This window comes from Aplysia californica, unplaced genomic scaffold (assembly GCF_000002075.1).
Source record: "Aplysia californica isolate F4 #8 unplaced genomic scaffold, AplCal3.0 scaffold00047, whole genome shotgun sequence".
NCBI classification, from domain to species: Eukaryota; Metazoa; Mollusca; class Gastropoda; order Aplysiida; family Aplysiidae; genus Aplysia; species Aplysia californica.
Window position 1 is genome coordinate 626,737 of NW_004797317.1, and position 24,678 is coordinate 651,414.

Below are 24,678 nucleotides of genomic sequence, written 5' to 3' on the forward strand. Positions count from 1 at the left end.
GAGACTTTTGAGAATGTTATGCCCAGAAAAAAAAATAAAACGAGAAAGTGTTGAAAGACACCCACGCAGGCCGCTCACTGTTTCATAAAACAGCTAATTAGGAATCAACAATAGCAGTTTCTGGGACACTGTACGTGATAAAAAGGACATGAACTAGATCTACATAGCCTACATCTTGCTTTCACTGAAAAAAAAATTAAGGCAAACGAGGCAGAGGTAGACGATGAAAAACTTATAAAGATAGCCTGAGCAGATGGGTGGATATACAGAGGTTTTTTGAGAGCATCCGAGCAAACGAATGACTGGAAAACCCTAATCGGAGATGTTTGTTTCAGATCTGGTATAATTTTATGACAATGACTAACCTCTTTCCTGTCAACACCAGATCTAGATCTATACGCCAACGCTAACTTAGCAATTGGATTTAAATAGCACAACTGAGCAAGCCTGAAAACAGAAGAGATAAGGCAAAAAAGAATAACAAAGGGTCAGTTTTCAGTTTAATAAATTTATTTACCTTAATAATTGATGGTGTAGCCTCCTGCTCTATGGTCTTTCAGCAACTAGGGGTAGGTTGTCGGGTTCACGGACTTCTGGAACTTTCCAGAAGTTGCACACGTCTGACAGTGAGAACTCATGAGTGTGCATCAATGACAAGTCCTGTCAGTGTATCAATGACGCAGCCGATACCCACGAGAGAGGAGTGGCTTCGCGTCATCCATGTGTGGTCGAAGGACACTGCGATGTTCATTGCAGAGTCTCCGTCTTCAACCTCCTCCCCGAAGATTTCTCTGTGTTTAGCTCTAACTTGCTTTGCAGCCCTTGAAAACAGAGCGTCAGCAGCAATGTTGTTAAAAGAATATAAAGCTGAGGTTTTCTTCTGGAAACCTGTCTTGCACACTGAGGGCATGTTCAAATTCTCGATAAAGTATACCAGTTTGTGAGGGCCCACGTCACTCTTCAATGCCGCCATGTCAACATCATTATTTACAGTAGGCTAAAGGTGCTCTGACGAGTCGTTGATCGTGTGTCCACACAGTCAGATGTAAACGTAGTTGCAGCTACACTGTCACATATGAGACAAAAAGCTTCAAGGCATGCACAAAATCCTTTACCCTTCTTAGAATTAATGCTGCACACCACATTTCCACCACAGTCTGGAACCTGGCACCGAAATAAAGACACAAAAGAAGTGATCATAATATGAAGATCGATGATGGTCCTACCAGATGCACTTTAATCTTTATCCAATTACATGCTGCCCATACCGGTACACACCTCTTTATCTGCAGGCAAGGCCAGTTTTTGTTCGAATCTTTTTGGGCCGCATCTTTGGGGGGAAAGGGGTGGGTCTGACAAGGGAATGTCTAAAGACGACGATGGCACAGGTGAGGGGGACCTAGATACAGATCTAGACCGATACGCTGCTGTTGAATCTGCCTCATCATCTTGAGAAATTGATCTAGCTGTAGACTCCTTCGCCTCCTTGAGCATATAATAGCCAGACAACTATTCGTAGCTGCACGTATAGCAGCTGGCCTTCGCTTCTTCCCCGTACAAGGCATTGTCAAGCAATTGACGCGAACACAACAATGTCAACAGTGTCAAACCCTAACACAATGTTATATAATATAACTAACACAGTAGATCTAGAGGTCTCACCAACACCCCGTGGCTTAATTTGAAAAAGAAAACTGTGGTCACAAAAAATGGCGTCTCAATGTTTACATTCTTACCGAAACTGATCGATCAGGAAAAAAGGGTAATTTGCGTGCAAACAAGGCACGAAGTAGTAGTAGTAGTAGTAGTAGTAGTAGTAGTAGTAGTAGTAGTAGTAGTAGTAGTAGTAGTAGTAGTAGTAGTAGTAGTAGTAGTAGTAGAAGTAGTAGTAGTAGTAGTAAAACGACTAAAAATAACTACACCAAGGTGGACAATTTGTACCAGAAATATCACCTCCTTTGTCTCCTAAGTCCTGTTTACACGTTCAAGAAGTGGATTGTTGAGAGAGAGAGAGAGAGAGAGAGAGAGAGAGAGAGAGAGAGAGAGAGAGAGAGAGAGAGAGAGAGAGAGAGAGAGAGGGGAGGGGGAGAGGGAGAGGGAGAGGGAGAGGGAGAGGGAGAGGGAGAGAGAGAGAGAGAGAGAGAGAGAGAGAGAGAGAGAGAGAGAGAGAGAGAGAGAGAGAGAGAGAGAGAGAGAGAGAGAGAGAGAGGCATTCACTTGGACTGAATCATCTTCTAGCAAGATTTAGTTCTAAGGTAAATTAAATCAATCGTAAACACGATGTTGTGCCATCCCTTTCTCATCTGGTGTGGCTTTGCGCTACATTTTTCCACATGCACATCAGTAGACGTGTAGAGAAGCTTCTTTCTCTACAAATTGCTCGTTAACTGTAAGCGCAGGTCTCAGTCTGAAGAAACAATCAAGTCTCTTTTATTCCTGTATTACAACCACTTTGCGGATATTCTTTTTTTCAATTGAAATTTTCACTTTGTATCTAGACCAGGCTAGTCTACCTTGTATCCTGCATAGAGACATTTCCAACGATGAGCATTTTTATGACAATCTATGTCAATAGATTCCCCCCCCCCCCCCCCCAAATACGCACATCTATTAAAATTTGACTCATTTTGAGAAAACAATGGTGAAGTGGAGATGCACACACACACATACACACACACACACACACACACGCACACACACACACACACACACACACACACACACACACACACACACACATGCACACACCGCGCGCACGTTGCGCACTTTGTGTTGAAAGCGATGCTACACTCCGAGAATACGATAAAACAGGTCAAGTCGTTTCTGCAGCAAGGCGCCTATAGCTGCTCTTGTATTTCATTAGAATTTGAGCAGCTGAGCAACACATCGGATTATGAATTTATGCAAATAAAATAGCAACAAACACATGGGAACGATTTCAAGTTGTAGGCCTAAGTAATGGTTATGTGATAGATCATAGGTTATAAACTTTAGGTAGAATGTTTCCTAGTGGAGCGAGAGTATGAGAAGGAATTTCAAGTTTTACGGCTCAATCAACACCATCAATTTAGGAGGCAGACTAGCTGCTCCCAGATAACTGAGAAGAAATTGTGTGTGTGTGTGTGTGTGTGTGTGGGGGGGGGGGGGGTAACGCATATTATGAGATGCGCTGGACACGGGCAAACAACACAAGTACATCTAACTTGGCACGTGTCAACTGACAAGAAAAGTCAGCTGGAGACAATTTTGGTGGAAGCTTTATTGCTGCTGAACTTATAGTTACCATGCAACTGATTTTTGTGCGTCTGGCCACTAGACTGTCCTTTTTCTTGTTATTAAACTTATCGAAAACTACCTACTTTCGTGAAGATAATATTATCAAATTCAGAACTAGTGTATAAAAATTTACAAATTGACTCGCTGGTGATTAGTTCATGCTGTATTTTGACCTCAAACAAAAAGGTTTTTGTTTTCCTTTTATGTTACCAAGATTGCTTTATTTATTGTTGTGTTATCACAAACATGGCAGACAGCTAACTGATCGTTTGATGTCCCATTTAGACCGGATGCTACAATAAATAAAATGAAATTTAATACAAATTATTAGCCTAGGCCTATTGCATAATGAAATTACACTAGATCTTAGACCTATTATTATATTATAGGTCTATGCACTAGATCAACTCAAATGGGATGGAGCGTGGTTTCCGACCCCTGAACTGAAACCCCTCAATTTTCTGGCAACCCTTGGTTCGAAGGTCCTGACATGAACAGCCGTGAAGCAAGGAAATTTGAAATGCCTTATTGGACTTACACTGCTTATTGTGAGGAGGTAGGCTATGTAGCCAAATTTTATTATTTTTTTTGGGGTGGGTTTTCGAAACTTAAAACAAACAGAAAATGTTTTATTTGTCAATTCATGATATTGAATTCTAAAACAAGAATGTGAACCGTTTTTTTTCTATTTAAAACCAAGTAGAAATATGTGTCGTTTCCCTCTGATATTATTTTAAATTTGAGGCAAATATAAGCGTTTGCCGTTGCTGTGAGTGCAAGGAAAACACGTTACTAAAACTATCATAACTATCATTATTATCTGTTGTATTACATCCCATGTATAGATGTTTATGCCTTTGATCGAGCCAAAAGGGCTTATTCCAAAATAATTTGGTCTAAATCGTCATATCATCGTTAAGTCAATAGATTCTAAGTAGGCTAGTCAATAGTCAATCTGGCATTTGAGAGCGGCCATATTGAATGTGCTTGAAGACGTCGGTCGGTGAAGGCAGCAAGCGAGAGCATTCTCTGCTCTAAGCCACGCCATATTTACCAATTTCTCTTTTCACGAACAGTCTTGATTGTCAGCTGTTTGTTGGATTTATATCAATATGACGGCGCACGATCAAATCAGGGCTATGCTCGATGAGCTGATGGGTACTACACGTGATGGTAGGTGAACCGAATGCACAACAATCAAACTCTGCTTTCGGTGCCAGCCGTCTGATCTTGCTTCAATTTCAGTTTGAAGTTACACGAATTTATGTTCTGTGATTCTTGACTGATTATGAATTTTATTTTCTCATGTAGACTAGACTCTAGATCTAGATCTAGATCTAAATGTTCCACGCTAATTACCGATCGGTAGGGGCCTACACAATCTTAATTAATTAAGAAAAAAGTGGCTATTCTCACCCGCCAGGAAGTTCTCCCAACAAGATCAACTCCTCCCCTCTTCTTTCTCTCTGTCTCTTTCTGAATATTGTCTATCGGTGTGGACGATCAAATTGACCAAAACAAAGTTAAGAAATGATGTTCAAACACAAAAGTAAATTAATTTGGTTGTCTACAAAGATGCTACGGCTATTTAACTTTTCGAATCGAGCCGAACTACGCGGGTCGCCATTTTGTTTTGCCCGGAAATTCTCGCGCTACTCCTCTCTCTCTTTCTCTCTCTCTCTCTCTCTCTCTCTCTCTCTCTCTCTCCACTGCCCACAGACAAAATTGTACGCTTTTAGTAGGCTACAGTTGTAATGGAACGTTTGTTCACGGCACAGAATTCTACAATTTTTCCTCACAGTGTAGAATTCTATGGTTTAGGGTGAACGCAAAATTTGGTGAACGCGCACCGGGTGAGAATAGCCACAAGACTCGCCTGCACTATTCTCACTCCGGGTGAGAATAGAGGTGGCCATTAATTAATGTTTAGAAGTGGCTATCCTCACCGGGGCCGGGGTGAGAATAAAAATACGATCGACCTCTCACCCCGGGTGACTTGCCACCGTTGGCTATTCTCACCCGGTGTGAAACAAGACCTGTTTTTCCTAATTTCGGAATACTTTCTATCGGTGTGGATAATCAAATGGATAAAAGCAAAGAAAAAATTACGTTAGGCTAAAAGTAGCTATTTGATCGTCTACAAAGATGCTATCTGCTATCATGTATGAGTATGGCTATTACTAGATCTAGATTCTATTACTATTTCACTTTTCGAATCGAGCCGAACTACGCGGGTCGCCATTTTGTTTTGCCCGGAAGTTTTCGCAAGATCTAGATCTAGAATCTAGATCTAGATCTAGATTCTAGACTAGATCTACTCCTCCCCTCTTCTCTCTCTCTGTCTCTTTCTGAATAGGAAGTGGCTATTCTCATCCGGGGTGAGAATAGAAAAACGATCTACCTCTCACCCCGGTTGAGACTTGCCAGCGTAGGCTATTCTCACCCGGTGCGAAACAAGACCTGCTTTTCCTCATTTTAGAATACTGTCTATCGGTGTGGGTGATCAAATTGATAAACGAAGTGTATACAGACCCGGTAACCGGGAACAAAGTCACGAAGTCGAAGTATACAGACCCGGTAGGGGAACTCTTTTGTGATTTCGGAAAGTTTCAGCGCCCAGACCCGGTAGAGTGTGTGTGTGTGTGTTAGAGAGAGAGAGAGAGCAGGGGGAAGTGCTAGCAAAATGTATATGACATGCCCGCAAGTTGGCAGGAGGGAACGAAAGACAGACAAACAAAGAAAAAAAGAATGCGAGCGATACACACACAGAGAGAGGGAGAGAGAGGGTGACTGCTCGATTGAAATTATGACATTGTTCTTTTCTTCAAATTGTGATTCCTCCAACTCCAAAACAGGGGAAAAACGATCTTTCTTGAAAAGACATCCGCAGTCTTCATTCAGTTTAAGATCTAGATCTAGGCTAGCCTCGAAACTAGATCAATGATTTATATAGAGCTGTCTTTCTAGATCTAGGCCATAGATCTAGAAGAACCTAGTTCTACCCTGAGCCAAGAGGGTGCTGAAACTTTCCGAAATCACAAAAGAGTTCCCCTACCGGGTCTGTATACTTTGCGACTTTATTCCCGGTTACCGGGTCTGTATACACTCCCATTGATAAAAGCCAAGAAAAAATTACGTTATAGCACAAAAGTAAGCTAATTTGATCGTCTTCAAAGATGCTATGGGTATTTCACTGTTCGAATCGAGCCGAACTACGGGGATCGCCATTTTGTTTTGCCCGGAAGTTCTCGCAAGATCTACTCCTCCCCTCTCTCTCTCTCTCTGTCTCTTTCTGAATACTGTCGATCGGTGTGGACTATCAAATTGACCAAAACAAAGTTAAAAAATGATGTTAAAACACAAAAGTAAATTAATTTGGTTGTCTACAAAGATGCTACGGCTATTTAACTTTCGAATCGAGCCGAACTACGCGGGTCGCCATTTTGTTTTGAGTTTTGACCTGAAGCTCTCGCGCTACTCCTCTCTCTCTCTCTTTCTCTCTCTCTCTCTCTCCACTGCCCACAGACAAAATTGTACGCTTTTAGTAGACTACAGTTGTAATGGAACGTTTGTTCACGGCACAGAATACTACAATTTTTCTGTTTTATCACAGTGTAGAATTCTGTGGTTTAGGGTGAACGCAAAATTTGTTGGCCTAGATCCAGGCTATAGCGGTGAACGCGCACTGGGTGAGAATAGCCAAAAGACTCGCCTGCACTATTCTCATCCCGGGTGAGAATAGAGGTGGCCTTCTGAATTTACTGTCTATCGGTGTGGACGATCAAATTGACCAAGGAAGAGGCTAGCCGTACTTAATGACGTGACGGCTAGACTGGCAGTCTAGCCGTACTTATTCTTAATATGATGGCTAGACTGACCATTTACAAAAAATAGGCCTACTGAATTGTAAATATACATTTTTAGTGTGCAGTACCTAAAGTATTTGTATTTGAGACGAAACCAGGTGCCTTAATGACAGTGCATGTATTTTAACTCCTTCTAATGTTAATAGGGCCTAAGATAAGTACGGCTAGACTGGCAGTCTAGCCGTACTTAGGTACAGCTACCTACGAAACGCGCAGGCCCTAGGGCCGATCGACTTTGACCAAAGTCTAATAAAGAGAATCTTTGCTTCGACCGGGAAGCGCGCAGGCCCTTTTAAAGAAATGACGTAGTAAATTGTGGGTCAAATTTATAAATAGTGACCAGTGACTTTGCAAGTTATCCTGGCCTCATAGTCTAGAACATCTCTTGGCCCAGATATCGATCGGTAAAGTAACGCGGTCCAGCTGAGCGACAACACGGCGCATCATTTAGCTATTACGTACTCGCTCGTCTGGGGGAGACCCCCTGAAAGCCCCCTAATGACTACAAAGGCATTCATTTTAAAAAAAGCCTAAAAAAACGAAACCTTTTATCTAAAAAAAAAGTGACCTTATCTGTCATCCGACGGCACGAAAGTGGTGAAGGAGCTGGCTCCCGGCAGTGGATGTGACGTGAAACAGGAGTGATTCTATATAAAATACCTGATTCTGTCTAGCGATCATGGGAAAATCGCAATAAAACTCGAGGGTTTTGGCAGGTTTCGACGCGTTTCGACGTTAAAGCAGTACTGGGTTTAGATTAAATTAGATAGTGATTATTTTTGTGTGAAATTAGTAATAAAATAACTTAAGATTGTGGTTCGGTTCATTTTTGTAAACTCAGCTACGGTAAATCTGTGCGTGTGGTTTGGTAGATCCATTCCTCCTTGCATGTTTTTATTTATAAAAAGAAAATTTTGTACGGTGGTTGGTTTCATTTCATTGAATGGTATTATGGTTTTTAAATTTTGCATTGGGCAGTTTCTGGTATTGGGTTGACATTTTAAACCCTTGATTACATCACTTAATCAGTCCTATGATTTTGAAGTCAAGGCAAGAGATAGGCTTTTCTATCATAAAGGGTGGTAGCCTCGTATTATCTTATGTTGTTGTACGTAGTACGTGTGAGTATAGTATGGGTGTGAGCAAATCGTAGGTTACCCGTGCATTCCTTCTTTTTTGTGTTCTCATTTTGATGAGTTGCTCAAAACTTTATTTGCCAATGACACTTATCCTTTCCATTCAGTCTACCTTTTGGGGGTCCCAAGGCCAAGCTTGGTTTACTTTTGGACAGTTTTTAAGTTAAAATTGTCACCTAAGTCATAGAGGAGTTTCTTCATTGTGACTATGGTGAATGATGTGCTTTTTATGATTTTAATATTATATATGGTTTGTGATGTTTATCAAGATGCTCCCACGTTTCCTTTTCATTTGTTTTTTTGTGATTCACAGCCAGATATGAAGCTAATATGGTGTAACTTAATAACTGTCTATATATTCACTAGTTATTTGAATTTTTGAAATATATATGCAACTACTTCTTGTGAATTATTTTATGATGCGTTTTAAGTTGTTGCTTCTTGTGGTAATGTAGAAAACATAGATTCATAGTTCTCTACTAGTGGATGGACATTGCAGCATACAAAATGTATGTATGAACAGTATTTGTGTCAGTAGGGTTAATTATTTGTTTCCTAAAGTGAAGTCTGGCTCATCAGTCTGATGGCGGATACCAACACTGAGATGTATGTATGAATGTAACTTGTGCTGAAATTATTAAGTTGAAAACTGATTTTCCCAAGTAAATTTCAAAGGATGCACAAAAGTTCGATGGTGAGATAGGAATTACAGATGCTGCTTTAACACTTTGAATAAGTTCTTCAGAAATCCTTTTTTTTGTCTCCTTGGGTGAAGTGAAAACCAATTTACTAAATGGAAATGATTGAACGTTACATTGTAATTTATCAAGGTCAAGAGTAACAGTAACTTTGAGTCATTAGCTACCAATTTAATAAGAAAGTCACTCCTTTGTGCTTTTCCCTGAATTAATTCAGGAGCATCCTGACATCCGCTGTTTATTTTCAATTTCAGTTGTTAATGATAAGAATTAGTCAGTGTAATTAAGTAATTATATAAAGGTTCACATTTTCTTGGACAACCTGAATTGAATATAATATGTCATGACATGAGACATGAGAAGGAATGTGGTGTTCCATCTTGTACTCCCAACAGTAGTTACTCAAAGCCGCATCTCTTATGCAGTTGTGAGCGCCGTAAAACCTCTACTTAAACATACAAAAACAAAAGCCGTGTTTATGGACAAGTTTCAAATTATTAAGCATGAGATATGAGTTTTATTTTTTAAAATTCCTTGGATAAGTATGCCTGTAATTTGTGGTCTTTTTGTCAAGATACCATCCATTCAGGTATTGCTGATTACATTTGTTTGTCTCAAGTATAGAGATGAGGTTATGAAAATAAATAAAGGGAATTCCTCGATGTTAATCTTTTGTGCATCCTTTGTATGTGGAACTGAGGATACAGGCTTGCTATTGGAAAATGAAGGGGATATTATTTCGGCATTTCTGGTGACTTTTTTCTTCAAAATTTATGAAATATTATCAAATAAAAACACTTGAAAGGATCATTTTTGGTATATATGGAAAAGTTTTAGCATTCTTTGAGATAGTAGGTCAAGTAGATGCGGGCCTTTTTAAGTTCCACCAAAATAATTCTTGTGAAGAAAATCAGTTCAGAAACCCCAGTGTACACATAGCATAATATAATTGATGGTCCAGAGTGCAGATGTTGAGCTTAACTACTTGCAGCTGCAGCACCTTCAACAGTCATGTATGTATTTCCATGGTCCGGTTGGACATGTTTTTCAACAGCTCTCTCACTGACATAATTTTTTTTGTTTTTTCTCCTGTGTTAATTTCCCTTTGAGTATAGGCGATAGTGACCGGTACCGAGTGAGGTTTGATGACCCTCGGGTATGTAAGAGCTTCCTTCTCAGCTGTTGCCCTCATGATATTCTGGCTAGCACGGTGAGTGAAAGAAATATGCCACATTTATGCATCCATGAATGTGGTAATTGTTTGATTTCCACCAAACAATTGCTTTAATTTCATTTTTTTTTCTTCTCTTCATTCTTCCTTATAGCTACAAAAATGCTTCTTGGGATCAGGTTGGTGTGTCATACTGTTTCATTCTTTGACATGCTAGGAAATGGGTACGTAAGCAAACCGTGAGTTGGATCCATTTTGAAACTCCCATCTTCTGTTTCAATCAATGCCATGTAAACTGTGTTTTTGAATGAAAACAGAATGTGATGTTATTTTCAGTGTGCTGCTGAGATAATGTCGTGGCCACAGAGCTCGCGTTGTTTGTGAAGACTACATTAAGATTCATATGTCCTGTATTGTCATTAAGTGTTACGTTTGTATGCTGTTGAGTCTTTATCATCAAGACATCAGCAGAAAGTACTGTTTTGGTGTATTTGTGTTCTGTAAAATTCTAAAGGCTTGAATGCTTGTCAACCATGATATACATTGTCATTCAGGTGTCTGTGTGAGATCTGTCTCGTCCTATTTCTAATTGTTCACCAGGATTTTCCACTAGTGAAATCATCAGAGTTGCCATGATAGGTGTTCCTTGGTTGTTTCAGTCTGATTCATAGAATTAGTATTTCATTACAGTGTGTACAATTTCATCAATTTGTGACAGTAAGTGTGTGTGTGAGTATTATTTGAAGACCAGTTTGCTTTTGTGATCATTTATGTATGATGGATTTTGTTCTATAGATAAGAGGAGAGGTGGGTTAACTGAACAGCTAATGGAATGAAACCGCGACAGCTATTGGATTGAAACCAGTCTTTTTAAAAATGTTTGAATCCTTTTTCCTGTGAAAAAGATAATGAAGCACTCTGCTTTGGAAAAGCTGTTTCTGTTTCATGCATTTGAGCAAACTGTTGGAATATTTTTAATGCACAGAATGTGCTTCATGTTGCACATTGATTGTCTGTTAACGTGGGAAATGAAATGCTCTGAAACCAAGCCAAATACTTTCTGAGCACAGACACGCCTTGTGAAATGGAAAGTTCTTTATTCTTCTTTTGTTGCCCTGTGGAGGCTTCAACACTTTTTATCGAATGACAGGTTTAAAAACAAAAATCAGTCAATGTAATTTCAGAGAGTGGAAACAAAGGTTTTCAAGTGTTTTGTCTATAGAAGGATCATTAATGACATTTGTTATAAACATGCTTCATTTTGGCAGGCTTTTGAGTAATTTTATGAGAATGTGTCTGAAGAGGATACAATTCTCTTTAACCAATTATGTGTGAGTTTTGAGTTACTGTGTACTCTTCACTTTAATTGAAAGTGTTGGTTGTAAAGATAAAAAAAAGATATTGGCTGAATACTCCAAAAATATAGTAATGGATAGAGATTACTAGTGCCACACGTGCTTTTGAATTTTTTAATGATGCAGGCTTTATATTTATCAGAGAAACTGCCTTAAATTGTATAACAAAGTATGTAAGTAAATATTGATGCAGGTCACTATCAATGATAGAATCTTTTGTATCAATGGTGTTGGGTGAAGATGGGCTGTCTCCATGGAAGTACATTTTACAGTGAAAGCTAAAAAGTGTAATTTAAATATTAAAGACTACTTCGACTTAAATTTCATGTTGTTTAATGCATTTGTATTCATTGGATTTTCACACCATTTATTGGGATGATGATGTACCTAACTTTGAACTCTCTTTATGGTAAAAAAGATAGCTTATAGAAAGTTTTGGAGTTAATCCATTTGTGCCTGGCTATATTGATATACAACTTTTTTGTTGTTGTTGGAGAGAGATAAAAATGGCTTTTGTCCGTTACCTGTTGTGAGGACTTAAATATTTCGTTTCTTCTGAGTGTGATTACTCGCATTTCTTGGATGTACAGAAGACGAACAAGTGAAATCAAACCTGAGTACTGTAAGTTACTAATGCAGAGGTGGGTTGTTTTTTTTCCTTGTCTACTCTACAGCGAATGGACTTGGGTGAATGCCCCAATGTACATGACTTGGCCCTGCGAGCGGACTATGAGCTGGCTGCTAAAACCAAGGATTATTTCTATGACATTGATGTGAGTGACTTTTTGTCCATTTTCAAACTTATCTCAACTGTGTCACTAGGGAACAAGAAATCTCTCACTTATCTTATCATGTTTATGTTTCAATTTTAAAAGTCGTGAAGACAAAAAAGTATTTTTGATGGAAGATCTGATTTTTTAATTAGCAAAGTATGTACTTTTCTTTGTCTTTTATCATGGTCAGTTTCATGTGTAAATGTCTTTGTGGCATCAGATCAGAACTCTGAGGTACACACACTTGTCATATCTGGAGGCGGCTAACCCCATAAAGTATTTCTTCTTGTGCACACTTTCGAGGAATGACTTTCAAATCTGGAATGTTTTTCTTTTCTTTTTTTCACCATATAACTTTTCATATATTCTATTGTAGCAGAAAATGTTTTGATTTTTTAGACAATTTTTTAAATGTTGAGACATCATTTCATATTTGCATTGGCAGGCGATGGAACACCTTCAGAGCTTCATTTCTGACTGTGACAGAAAGACTGAAGTGGCCAAACGCCGACTGAAGGAAACTCAAGAGGAACTGAGTGAAGAGGCAAACTCAAAGGTAACTAAAACGTTTTCTGACTAGAGTGACTTTCATGCTTAAATGAATATAAAATAAGTTCCTTTCTCAGGTCAGAGGCAAGTGGTAATGAGTATTTATGAAATGAATTTAGATTGCTGATTTTTTTCCTTATTTGTATGTGTTTTGGAAGTGTCAATATTGTTGTTTTATACATTTTGAAATAACGACTTTCATGTTACGATGCTTTGATATGGTCAGTTAGTTTTGGCCAATCAGTAAATTAATTTGGCGCTCATATGGCCTTATGCAGTTCAAAGCACTGTAAAACCCTCTACTATAAAAAAAAAAGTAAATTACTACAGGTTGTAGAAAGAAAACAGAAAAAGAAGACCAGCTTAAAGGGCAATAACTAGGTAAATTCTGCACTACTTTTAACAAAACTGAATGGATAGAATTAGTGGGATGTCGAGTTTGAAAATGTGAAGAAAATCAATCAGTATGTTAGAGAAAGATTTCAACCAAAATTAGATATAAAGGGCAAAACTTGACTTCTTAAAATTGTTCAGTTACAAGGGCATGAGTGATCCATTCATGACAGTCACATCTTATAGTTATCTCATCATGTTGAGAGGATTCAGAAGTTGGGGTAGAAGAAGTTCTTATGCTGTTGAGGAGGCCTGGTTTCGGTGAGATGTAGCCGCAGCCTCAAACATCAAGTGTGGCCCTTACATGTTACAAGAAAGGTTGAGGGAACGCTTTATTAGCTCAAAGCTTACAAATTAATGATCACTGCATTGCTGTTTTTTTCCTACATGCAGGCAGAACAGATCCACAGTCTGGGCGAACAGATTGGAACGTTGATGGCTAAAGCTGAGGAGGTTGGAGCTGCTGGTGAAGTGGAAGAGTCCATGAAGATGTTGGAAGAAGTTGAGGCTTTGAAAGGAAAAAAGAGTCAAGCCGAGGTAAGCTCAAGTTAAATAACTGTCTGCAAAGGAAGATTCACGCAAAGTATATAAAATACAATGATGGAAAGCCAACCAATATGGTTATTGATTAAGGTAATTTTACAGAAAACTCCCTGGGGAGAATATGCTTTTTTAAATCATATCTAAACCTTATACCAGTGCTGGGATAACCAGCTAACAAGACTGAATTCTGCCTTGATACTTTTTATTTTTTCCAGTCTTGTTGAGCTCCCGATCCTGTCATTATTCCACCAAAAGTATAAATGCATAAAATGAACCTTTCTGAATCTTAATTAAGTCAAAGCAGATACCGCTCCCAGAGATGCCAACCAGTACGATTTTACATATTTTAGTACTATTTTTTTGCCGAAAATATGCGAATACGACTTTTGATGAAAAAATATGCATATTGGAATGCGAAAAATACGAGATTCAGCTTGGGCGAGTAAACCTTATTATCTCAAGTCCCATGTTTTTTCAAAATAGTATCAGTATCGCAGAACTGGAATATTTGAAAACCAAGTCCGATAAGGTCAGTCAGTTCATTTTTGCGGGTCACGATTGCGATATTATATTCGTTCAGCTTTTCCCCGTCCGGAGAGTTCGTTTCACTTTCACGCGAATAGGCAGCAGATGGAAGCGTATGTGACACCGAGGCTCGATCAGGAAAATCAAGATCTACTTTCGCTTTCGATACCACCGAGTAGTTTGCCAGCAGTTGTCTGCTAACGCAACATTTGTGACATGCAGGTTGTGCAGTATAAACGCAATGTCGCCGTGTAAATAAAATTTAATCAATGCTCGGACTTGTCTCTGTGCTGTCACTTGTGGAAAAAAAAGAAAGGAAAATACAAGTGTCGTCCGATTTTTAGACTGTCTGGCTCGCCATCGTGACCGGTCACTGAACCTGCGCGCATTCGCGTCATAAATAAATGCGGCATCGTGTGAGTAAAGACCGTCTTTGGTGGGAGTAACGGCCTTGCGAAGTATAGGACTACGGAATATGGAAGGAGATTATTGATTTTTGGGGGGTTTAAGATACTATGGGGGAGGGTGTGAAGGCAACACCAGAGGACAAAAACTTGGAAGCACATTTCAGAATTTTGATTAGAGCTTTCTGCAAAGTGCGCGTTGGAGCAGGCCGTGTGCAGAATAGGGACCCTTCATACTTTGCTAGTCTGTGTTATTGAAATAATGTGTTCGTGTTTCATTGGATGGGTGATAGTAAATTATACCTACAGTGTATGTTGTAGCTTTCTGTTCAAGACTGGCAGATTTTCAGTGTCACTGCATCTTGCCCTACCACAGTTGTTTCAACTCTCACAATGCATGGGTCTACTTGAGCCATTCAAGTTTTTGCTTTTCTCTGAGTTTGAGCAATAATTTGAGTCTGTAAGTTCATAATATGAATCATGACACCCAGACTGGTTCTTGATAGTCGAAAGTTTGGTTCTAGGCCCTTCCAAACTCTCAAAGCAGGATTTATTTTTTACATAATAATGAGAGGAAAATATTACCGGTATAATAGACTGAAATATTTAAGTCAAACAAGACCCCAGTACGACACTGAACACTGACATGTTGTTGACTGGTTACATGTATATTGTACGCGTATGTGCTCCCTCTTTCGAGCTGGTGAGCTAGTAATTTTTTTTCAGGAAATACTACTGGACCCCGTTAACATTTTACTAGTTGGTCGGTCGGTCGTGGGGAATACACATGCATTTTCCCCTGAAAATACACATTTTCATATTTCCCAATACTCATTTCAGTTTTCTGTGGTTGGCATCTCTGCGCTCCTCTCTCATGATGATGAAAATGTTCCATCACAGATTATTGAAGAAGAATTCCAACTTTTGTCCTTTAGTATTTTCTGATTTATTGGTTCAAAATATTTGCTTTTGTACTTTACAGACTGAGTTCAGGAACTCCATGCCAGCGTCCAGCTACCAGCAGCAGAAACTCCGAGTGTGTGAAGTGTGTGGGGCTTACCTTGGCATCCACGACAACGATCGCCGTTTGGCTGATCACTTTGGAGGCAAACTGCATCTTGGGTTCATCACCATTCGGGAAAAGCTGGACCAATTGAAGGTTTAATGATTGATTGTTTTTTATTTGTCTGGTGGGGGGTGTCAACAGTTGTTGTGCCTAGTGCCATTTCCAAACAGGGATGGGCGTTCAACATTTTACATGCTGTTTTCAAACGACATGGAGTAAAAGTCTGGGAAATGATGTTATTTTAAAAGAAAATATACACATACGCTTTCATAGAAATTTTAGACATGGTAAACTTGGGCCGCTCTAACAAGACAACAGAAGATGCAGAAGCATTTTTGTTACTCTTTTTGATTTTGTCTTGGATGTAATTGTGCAATTTCAGATTGTTTTGAAATACCATTGTTTTGTTCATTGTGCTTTTGTATGTCACCTCCTGAAATCTGTTTAGCAGTCACCATGTAACATAATCTTATCAGAGAAATGAAAAAAGTAATTTTTCTCTTACAGACTTTGGTGACAGAGAGAAGAGCTCAGAGGGAGGCCCAGAGAGAGGAAATGAGGCAGAGAAGGGAAATGGACGGTGGTGATGGTGATCGGAACCGAGGTGGTGCCATGGCTGGTGGCAGCAGAAGCCCGAGCCGAGGTTATGATCGCGGAGATGCAGATAGGAGCACAAGAGATCGCAGCCGAGACAGAGATCGAGAGAGAGACAGGAGGAGGTCACGCAGCCGAGACAGGCACAGGAGGAGGAGGAGGTGAGTGGTGAGACAAGTTCCCGCCTTCCTGGAGTTTGGTGGATCTCTGATTTTCTGATATACCAGTGTCATTTTTGTTTTGCATAACAGATTAGGTACAGAAAAATATAGACATTAACCCTTTGAGAGGCGCATTATTTGGCTCTGCTCTGTCCCCCAGAGGCGGATTAATTTTGAGAAATTGGTGAAAATTCAGATGGGTTATCGTAAATGCTTATAACTTCATTATTTTTCAAGATAGAACAACAAACCATGCATCAATGAACTGGTAATTGAATACAGAAAACAAATGTTGTAAAAATTATCATGACTGTATTTGGACTTGCATTTCGCTGTTCGTTTGTCAGTCTGTTTTTGTCTGTGAGTTACTCCCGGGAGGTTACAGTCAAATTCCTTTTGGTGTGATACAGTTTAAAACCGCCAGGGACACACAGGGCTACATCACATTTCTTGCACTGGTAGGCAGTCTGTTTTCTCTTGAATCCAGTCTTGTGTGCCCTATTTTCATAGCACACAGAACAGTTTCGCATTGGGTGTTTCCGCTAGAAGTCTCCTCATTTCATCCAGGGTTACGTCTTCTCATTCTTTGAGCAGCGAGTGCTCGGGTAAGTCATAGGTAACATCCAACTTGCTTGCTGCATAAGCATTGGTTTGATCAACCCACAGTCCTATAATATTATCATTTACAAAGAGCTGGAAGAAATCTATGGGCTGGGGATTCTCAGGAAGATCCACTAAGAGTCTAGGTGTGCCAACAAAAGTCTCTACAATAGGAGCAGAAGTTTCACGAACCCAGTTATTTTGTAGATCAATATCTCGATCCCCGGGAGCTTGAACCACTGGTTCCCGATGACCTACTTCTCCCCTAAACACAGTTTGAGCATCAGGAATAATATCATCACCTTCACTGTCATTACCATCCTCATAAAATGCATCAAAGAGGTTTCAAAAGTTCAAATTCGCTGCCATTTTCCATCAGCTGTGGCGAAAAGTAAACAAGAGTAATAAACTAGTCAATGTACTTTCGATTTTGGCTCTAGCTTCCACTTCCGTGCAGAAACTACTAAGGAAATCTTCTTGGGATGAAGTTCAAGTTAGTTTAATCCATTTCCTGTGGCTCCGTACACAAAACCTGGTCGCAAGTGCACCCATGTGTTAACGCGACTATAGTCGCGATACCCTCTGAACGACTGCCGTGGCCATCGCGACTATATATAGCCTCGCGAAGGGTTAAAAGTTACGCTGTAGTTACAACATATCAGTGTAATTCTTTTTGGTTCAGCTCATAGGGGTGATGGTGAAAGTATGAGGGTGCAGCAGACTATTAAACTGGTACTTAACAGGAAGCAAATTTTCAGAAGCGTTTTTTTTTTTCGTGTATAGATCAGACTAGGGTGCTTTTGTGCAGATGAGAGTACAGCATGTGAAAAATATCTCACTTGATACAGAGATTTTTTCCTTAGTATAACCTGTGAATATTAATGTTCTGTATTTTTAAAAGGAAGTCTGAAATTTTTAATGTATCACTCACAAACAATAAAAGCAGATTAGGCGAGGAGTGAGGCAAGGATGTATGTCACCAGACCTCTTTAATATGTACAGTGAAACAATCCTTGGAAACATAGAAGAATGTCCAGGTCTCAAAATAAATGGAGAAAAGATTAATAACATCAGGTATGCAGATGACACAGTTTTAATAGCAGGCTCAGAAAAGGACCTTCAATTGCTTCTACTGTTGTAACAGAAAGTGAAGGTAAAGGATTATTGTTGAATGTAAAGAAAACAGAATGCATGGTAATATCCAAAAAAGCAGCAAAGCCTAGTTGTAATCTCATTAGCATAAGTGAAAAGATCAAACAAGTCCCAACAGTTTAAATATCTAGGATATATGATAACATCTGATGCCAAATGTTCCACAGAAATAAAACGGAGAATTACAATGGCTAAGGCTAGTTTCAATAAAATGAGCCCAATCCTGAAAAATAGAAACATCCCAATGAATACCAAAATGAAAGTTCTGAAATGCTGTGTTTGGTCAACCCTTCTATATGGCTGTGAATGCTGGACAATCACTAAAGACGGTGAAAATAAAATAGAAGCAACAGAAATGTGTTTTTTAGGAGACTGCTAAGAGTATCGTGGAAAGAAAAGAAATCAAATATGAGGTAGTGCTTGATGAAGCCCACGTGGGACGCTCAATGTTAAAAACAATCAGGAAACAACAAATGCAGTTTTTGGGACACATAAATAGACATAAGGGTCTTGAACTCATAGCTCTTACTTGCAAAATTGAGGGCAAGCGAGGCAGGGGAAGACCCTGAACAACATACTTGGGGAACCTAAACAAATGGGTAACAGGGAAAAATCAGGGAAACGTAGCTTTTTTGAGAGCATCCGAGCAAAAGAATGAATGGAGAACCATGATCACCGATGTTTGTCGCAGATCTGGTACTGGATGATGATGAGTCTTTAATTAGATATTAACATAAGATTCCATTGGGCATCAAGAGTGAATTCTTTGAATTTTTATTTGAAAACAAACTTTATTTGTACAAGACATTTTTGTCGTGACTAAGGGCATAGATTGGTGAAGTTCATAAAAAATATTTATTGATTCTGTACACTTTTTTTAAAGGGTTTTTTTTTTTTTGGTGGTTGTAAATCTGTTATTGAAACAGACTACAAGTTGCTTCTTCAAGTGTATAGCAGATCACCATATTCCTATATGATGTGGGAAGTAGATTTCTCATACTTCTTATTTCACTAACATATTCCTGTAGATTCATGTCCAGTTCAATGTTATGTAAATGACTATGAATCCATTTATGTATTTTGGTTTGTGTATATTATTGTATTATGTATGTGTATGTGCTCATTTCGTAACGATGTGTAAGCGTGCACGTGTGATATGCAAGGAGGTGGGTGTGTGTGCCATAGCTACCACTTTCCCGCTAAATAGCGGAAACTCTGCTTCATCTAGCTTGTCCCGCTACTTTCCCCCTTCCTCCGCTGGACCGCTCTTGGTCGCAAATTTCGATACTTTTTTTTTTTTTACCCGCGGAAAACACCGAACTGGGAGAGAGACGAAAATGCGGCTTGCGCATGTCCGCCCGTAGCTTTCTACTTCCGTTCTTCTAGGCCCAGCGCTAGCTTCACATAGTTTATTGTTATGGAGCAACACAGTGTCGATCGGGCATCGGGACGTTTGCGCGTCGAGTTGTCATTGAAAACTGTGGAAATTTGAGAGAAATTGATGCAGAATGCAAAAATAAAAGGAGCTGGAATGAGAGAGAAGCAGCCGGTGTGCCACTTGAAAAGTTCATTAGAAAATTGAACTAGCCGCTTGCTGCACTTTGCGTTTGGTTCGAAAGAAATCGCGGCCCGCGGCACTCCTGTACAATTGCGGTCCCGTTTGTTTACATGACGGCTATTGTGGCTGTGGAAGTGAATCTAGATCTAGATAATCTCTCTCTAGATATAATCTAGATCTACACATATTTAGATATCTAGATTTTAGATCTAGATTAGATAGCTTTGGCTATAATTTTAATTCAGTTTAGATCTCTAAATAAGAAACACACTACAAGGGTACTAAGTGCAAACGGGGCCGCAATATTGTACAGGAGTGCCTGCCTCTTTGATCCGATACTGCTTTACATCGATGTACAATTCTAAAGTGAAAGAAATCTTTTTATGACACACCAACTGGCAACAAACACTGGATTTTTAGTCACCAAGTCCGAACTGTCAAATTGACTCGAATGCTTTTTAGTCAACTTATGCCTTTTTGGTTTTTTGTTGTTGTTTTTTTTTAGAAATACATTTTAATTCAGTCGCCTATGGTTAACAATATGACAGTTTTCCCTTCCAAAACCGTAGGCTAGATTTTCCAATATTGCCTCTGAATCTCACTGGTTTTACTCCGGCCTTCGGAGAGTGCGCGTACGCGTGAATTTCCTCCTTTTAAAAAATTCTTGAGTGGCAGCTATGGTGTGCGTTTTGATGTGCATGTGTAATGTAAGTGTGTGTGTGTCGCGTGTGTGAATATTTTTCGTACATGCATTTACGTAAAGCGCCTAGAGCTGTGTTTACATGGGAGTGGGCGATATAGATGATCTTCATTATTATTATTATTATTATATTGTTTTGACTGCTATAGGATGTAGGAAGGAGGAAAAAATTATTATAGCCCATCCTGCAGTGTCTGAGCGATCCTGCTGTAGCACGAAGGAGGTGCTCCTGTGACAGGTGTGGGATCTGGATCCTGTGAGTTAATATAAATAGAAAATGAAGGTATACATAGACTGCGCAGTTTTGTTTTTTTAAAGAGATCTTACAATTGCTTTTGCTAAAGGAATTAAGTTTCCTCATTATTGTTTGGTATTTTTGTCTGCTTTTTCTTGTAAAATTGATGAATTAGTATATATTTTGTAAAACTGATCCCTTCCCTTTATTGTGTTTTGTCAGTACTGTTGGTTATGCAAAAGATCAAGCACTGATAAGTTGTGAATTTTACGTATTTTTGCAGCTCACGGTCACGAGAGCGAGGTTCACGCAAGAGGTCCAAGAGGAGTCGATCCCGGTCTCGTAGATCCAGATCTACATCGAGAGGAAGGTAATTTTGAATCGGCGTCTCTTTTTTTAGATGGATGCTTCTTTTGACGGAGGCAGTTGACTTGTCGTCTATTTTGCTTCCAGTTTGCCATTTCAATGTAACAGGTTGAAGCCTCTTAGTTTGCACAGTTGGTCCCCTTACGTTGTTGTTGTTATCGATCCAGCAACATCTGGGCTCTCGCCCTTCTGTCCAATGCCATGTAGTGATAAGTGCAGGTTTGCTGCAGTTGCTGTAATGTTCCGTAGAGTGTGTTGTCGAAGTTAGGTGTCGGAGGGAGAAGGGTAGCTCTGATGTCATTTAGGGCTGTATAGTGGAAAAGGTGATGTTCCACTGCCTCATATGCATAGTCACACAAAGGACACATTGGGGGAAGTTCTGGGTCCCCTTACAAAGTAGTGTCTATATCATTGTTCATTGTGTTGGACTTCTGCTTTTGTTCTGAGGTCATGTGTTGTGTTGGACTTCTTGTGTTTAAAGATTGTTTCCCCATTGTTGGCTAGCCCTTCTAACATTAGACTGGCTCGGTCTACATTATTTCTTTGAAGAAGAAATAAAATTGCACGATTTATCAATATTTAAATTTTTTCCTGCAATTAATGTCTTTAATCTTTAGTCTCTTTTAAATTTGCCCCAGAAGTCTAAATGTATAGTTTAGACCTGCATGTTTGCCGACAATCGTCTGAAATCCGACAATCGCGACCCGACCCGCGAACCGGCCGATGCTATCGCTAGGCCCGCCTGTATCAGTCAATGTGCGTAGTGCGAGGCCTGGCGGACTGCCAACGACCCCTTTTTCTTTCGTCGGCACTTTCGTCTCCGTGCCGACTGCCAACGTGCGCACCGCCGACTGCCGACGTCGGCGTTTCCGACATAATTGTCGGAACCTAAGTAGAAATGCGAATACGAAAAAGGACGACAACTATCTACTTTCAGTTTCGTGCTCGAGCGGCCATTTTCAATTTCGTTTGTTGACTTAATCAATTGTTCAGATCGTGTGGATTCATTCAAGTCCGACTCTCTTGTTCTAATAGAATCTAGATCTAGATTTATATAGATCATTATTATAGACCTCAATGGGGGATTCATATTCCAATTCTATTGTGTCAAACCCCATCATAGGTTGTGCTGTAATATTAATATTGGTAAAAATAAGCATTTCATCAGGTGCGTGAATTATTTATTTATTTAGATCTAGAATCTAGATCTATTCTTGATCTAGATATCTAGATCTAGATCTAGAATCTAGATCGATCTAGATCTAGAATCTAGATCGATCTAGATCTAGAATCTAGATCGATCTAGATCTAGAATCTAGACTCAGCTGAGTCCTTCTGTTCGGAATCGGATGCGGATTTTTAGTTCGAGGCCTATTCCTATTCACTTGTTCTACTAGATATAGATCTAGATCTGTATATATGAAGGATTCATATTCCAATTCTATTGTGTTATTGTATCAAACCCTATAGCAATGTAGATGTAAGCCATATAGATCTAGAATCTAGATCTAGATTCTATATGCTCCTTGTTTGTTTTGGAGTGTGGTTTTTTAATTAAAATTTTTTTTTTTCATTTAGGACTTGTTTTGGCCTTTTTACATGAGGCCCGTTGCAGGTTCTTTTTGGGGGTAGGGTTAGGGTTAGGTCTCTTCTTTATTGTTTGTTGGGGTGGTCGCTCGTTACTCGGATGTCCTTCCTTATGACACCCACAAAGGCTTTTTTTTTGGGGGGGTGCGCAAAATTTTCAGACAATCTGGTCGAGGCTCACATGCAGGTCTATTAGTTTAAATGAATATTATTGTGTGTGTGTTGTCTTTTTAATTGTTTATTAACTTCTTTTGATAGATAAAGGGTTAAACCAAAAGTTTTAACACACTCAAAAGTAAAACTTCTCCATAGATACAATGACATACAACATTTTCATGTTTCCTCATTGTGTACTCTTGCAGCCGGCACAGACGCTCGCGGTCTCGTAGTCATTCTCGCCGCAAACACCGCAGGAGGTCCCATTCAGGCAGTCGCCCAAGAAATGGACAGAGGTCAAGGTCCAAGTCTCGCTCTGCTGAGAGGAGGTAATGGCCATAGATTATAGTTTTTATGAGAAGTGGAGCTGTTACATATCTTTCTTATTCCTTTGTTCTTTTTGTTATTATATTTTTTTTTTCGTGTGTACAAGTGGGAAAAAGCCATCGATTTGATATTTTGAAACAATTTATGAATTTAAAAGTTTCTATTACCAGAGCTACCAAGTTCTCCCAATAAAAATCAGAGCCCTTCAGTTTAATTTTGCTGGTTTCATAAACTAGGATTGGATTTGCATAAAATCCTATTTTTTTTCTTAAATTAAGTTAAATTCTGTTTCAATCAGTCGGACTCCTCTTATTGAAAAATGACGGGGAAATGCACTGTTTTATTTGTAATATTTCCTTGACTTATAAAATATATGAAAAATTATCGTAATCAACTGGGGTTTTGGAGACTGATATCTCCCCCCAAACTCTTGATTTTTAGGGAGGATCCAGAGGAAATCTATTTTTGGGGTCATAGGGGGCTTTCACAGGTCTGTATTACTAATTTTAAAAAAAATATTTTGCCACCAACTTGGCATGAGTATATCATGAATGGGCTTGAAATTAATCTATTGTTGATGTGATTTTTTTGCTATGTATAGTCAAATTTACTCTACAACCTCGTGTCCAAGATAATCTCGTACAAATTACCACTTCCCATTTTACTCCTAGGGTGTTGTTTTTTTTCCTGTTGTGATATCTGTTTGTCTTAGGTAACTGCGACTGTACCTGGCCTTATTATACAGTTGTCCCGATTCAGTTAATAGAGCTATTTATATAGTGATTTTCCTTTTCTGTCTACAGTGGTCGAGGCCAGGAGTCGCAGGCCTATGAGGAATCTGCTGATTGATCTGGTCATGTGTGGGAAGAGCGTATGAGAAGCGGCTGGTGTTGTGTAGTATGCAAGGGGAAAGATTGTTCTTTCTTTGTTTATTTGTAGGACCTCCGTTTGGCTTCATTGCAAAGAGATGTCTTGTTGTGCAAACTTTGGTCCGTGTTCGAATATTTGTATTTTATCAGATTTTACAGAATATAAGGTGTTTCTTTTTGTCTGTAAGGACAGTGAGAAACTATTGTTGTAGAATGTCTCGCCCTATTTGGTCGCTTTTAAGGACAAGCAGGCTAACCCAGATTTCGGGGGTTTCCAGAAATCTTGACCTACACCAAAGGTGGGCTTTGCCCTACCTATAGGAGAAGTTTAGTTTCATTGGTGTGTATATTTGTGTGTATAGAGAAAACTCCCCTTGTCTGATAAAGAAACTGAACAAGGGGCAAAAACTTTACCTTCGATTTTCTCAAAACATTTTTCAGGATAGCCCCCTTGTGCTTAAAAAAAGCGACCTTTTCTTCCATATTTTTTTGTTGTGTTAATTTGGATTTCTAACAACACTCCCTTGAACCTACAGTCAGTGCTGTACTTTTGTCTTCTTTTGAAAGAGTACAGCTTTCTGGTCAAGGGACCCCTCATCATCTGTAAATGTTTGACTA

At 39.3% G+C, this 24,678-nt stretch overlaps 1 protein-coding gene across 3 annotated transcripts; it reads left to right on the forward strand.

Moving 5' to 3' along the window:
- The first annotated feature begins 4,224 nt into the window (after window positions 1-4,224).
- On the forward strand, window positions 4,225-24,096 carry LOC101860077 (putative RNA-binding protein Luc7-like 1). 3 transcript variants are annotated; one of them, XM_005092488.3, is made up of 10 exons: window positions 4,225-4,449; window positions 10,092-10,186; window positions 12,177-12,275; window positions 12,721-12,831; window positions 13,611-13,754; window positions 15,672-15,848; window positions 16,263-16,510; window positions 21,039-21,125; window positions 23,071-23,193; window positions 23,995-24,096. In XM_005092488.3, exons 1-10 carry the CDS (start codon window positions 4,389-4,391, stop codon window positions 24,038-24,040), a joined length of 1,191 nt encoding a protein of 396 aa, XP_005092545.1. In that variant the 5' UTR covers window positions 4,225-4,388; the 3' UTR covers window positions 24,041-24,096. The 3 variants fall into 3 exon arrangements, with proteins under 3 accessions (XP_005092545.1, XP_012934749.1, XP_005092548.1); XM_013079295.2 differs by lacking the exon at window positions 10,092-10,186 and adding an exon at window positions 10,302-10,386 and having other exon boundaries at window positions 4,361-4,449; XM_005092491.3 differs by lacking the exon at window positions 10,092-10,186 and adding an exon at window positions 10,302-10,371 and having other exon boundaries at window positions 4,361-4,449.
- The last annotated feature ends 582 nt before the right edge of the window (window positions 24,097-24,678 follow it).

Bases quoted from the DNA above. Each gene is read 5' to 3' on its own strand.
- LOC101860077 (XM_005092488.3), top strand. From the start codon at position 4,389: ATGACGGCGCACGATCAAATCAGGGCTATGCTCGATGAGCTGATGGGT. The intron at 15,849-16,262 runs GTTTAATGATTG...TTTCTCTTACAG, and splicing joins AAAAGCTGGACCAATTGAAG to ACTTTGGTGACAGAGAGAAG. The intron at 16,511-21,038 runs GTGAGTGGTGAG...GTATTTTTGCAG, and splicing joins AGGCACAGGAGGAGGAGGAG to CTCACGGTCACGAGAGCGAG.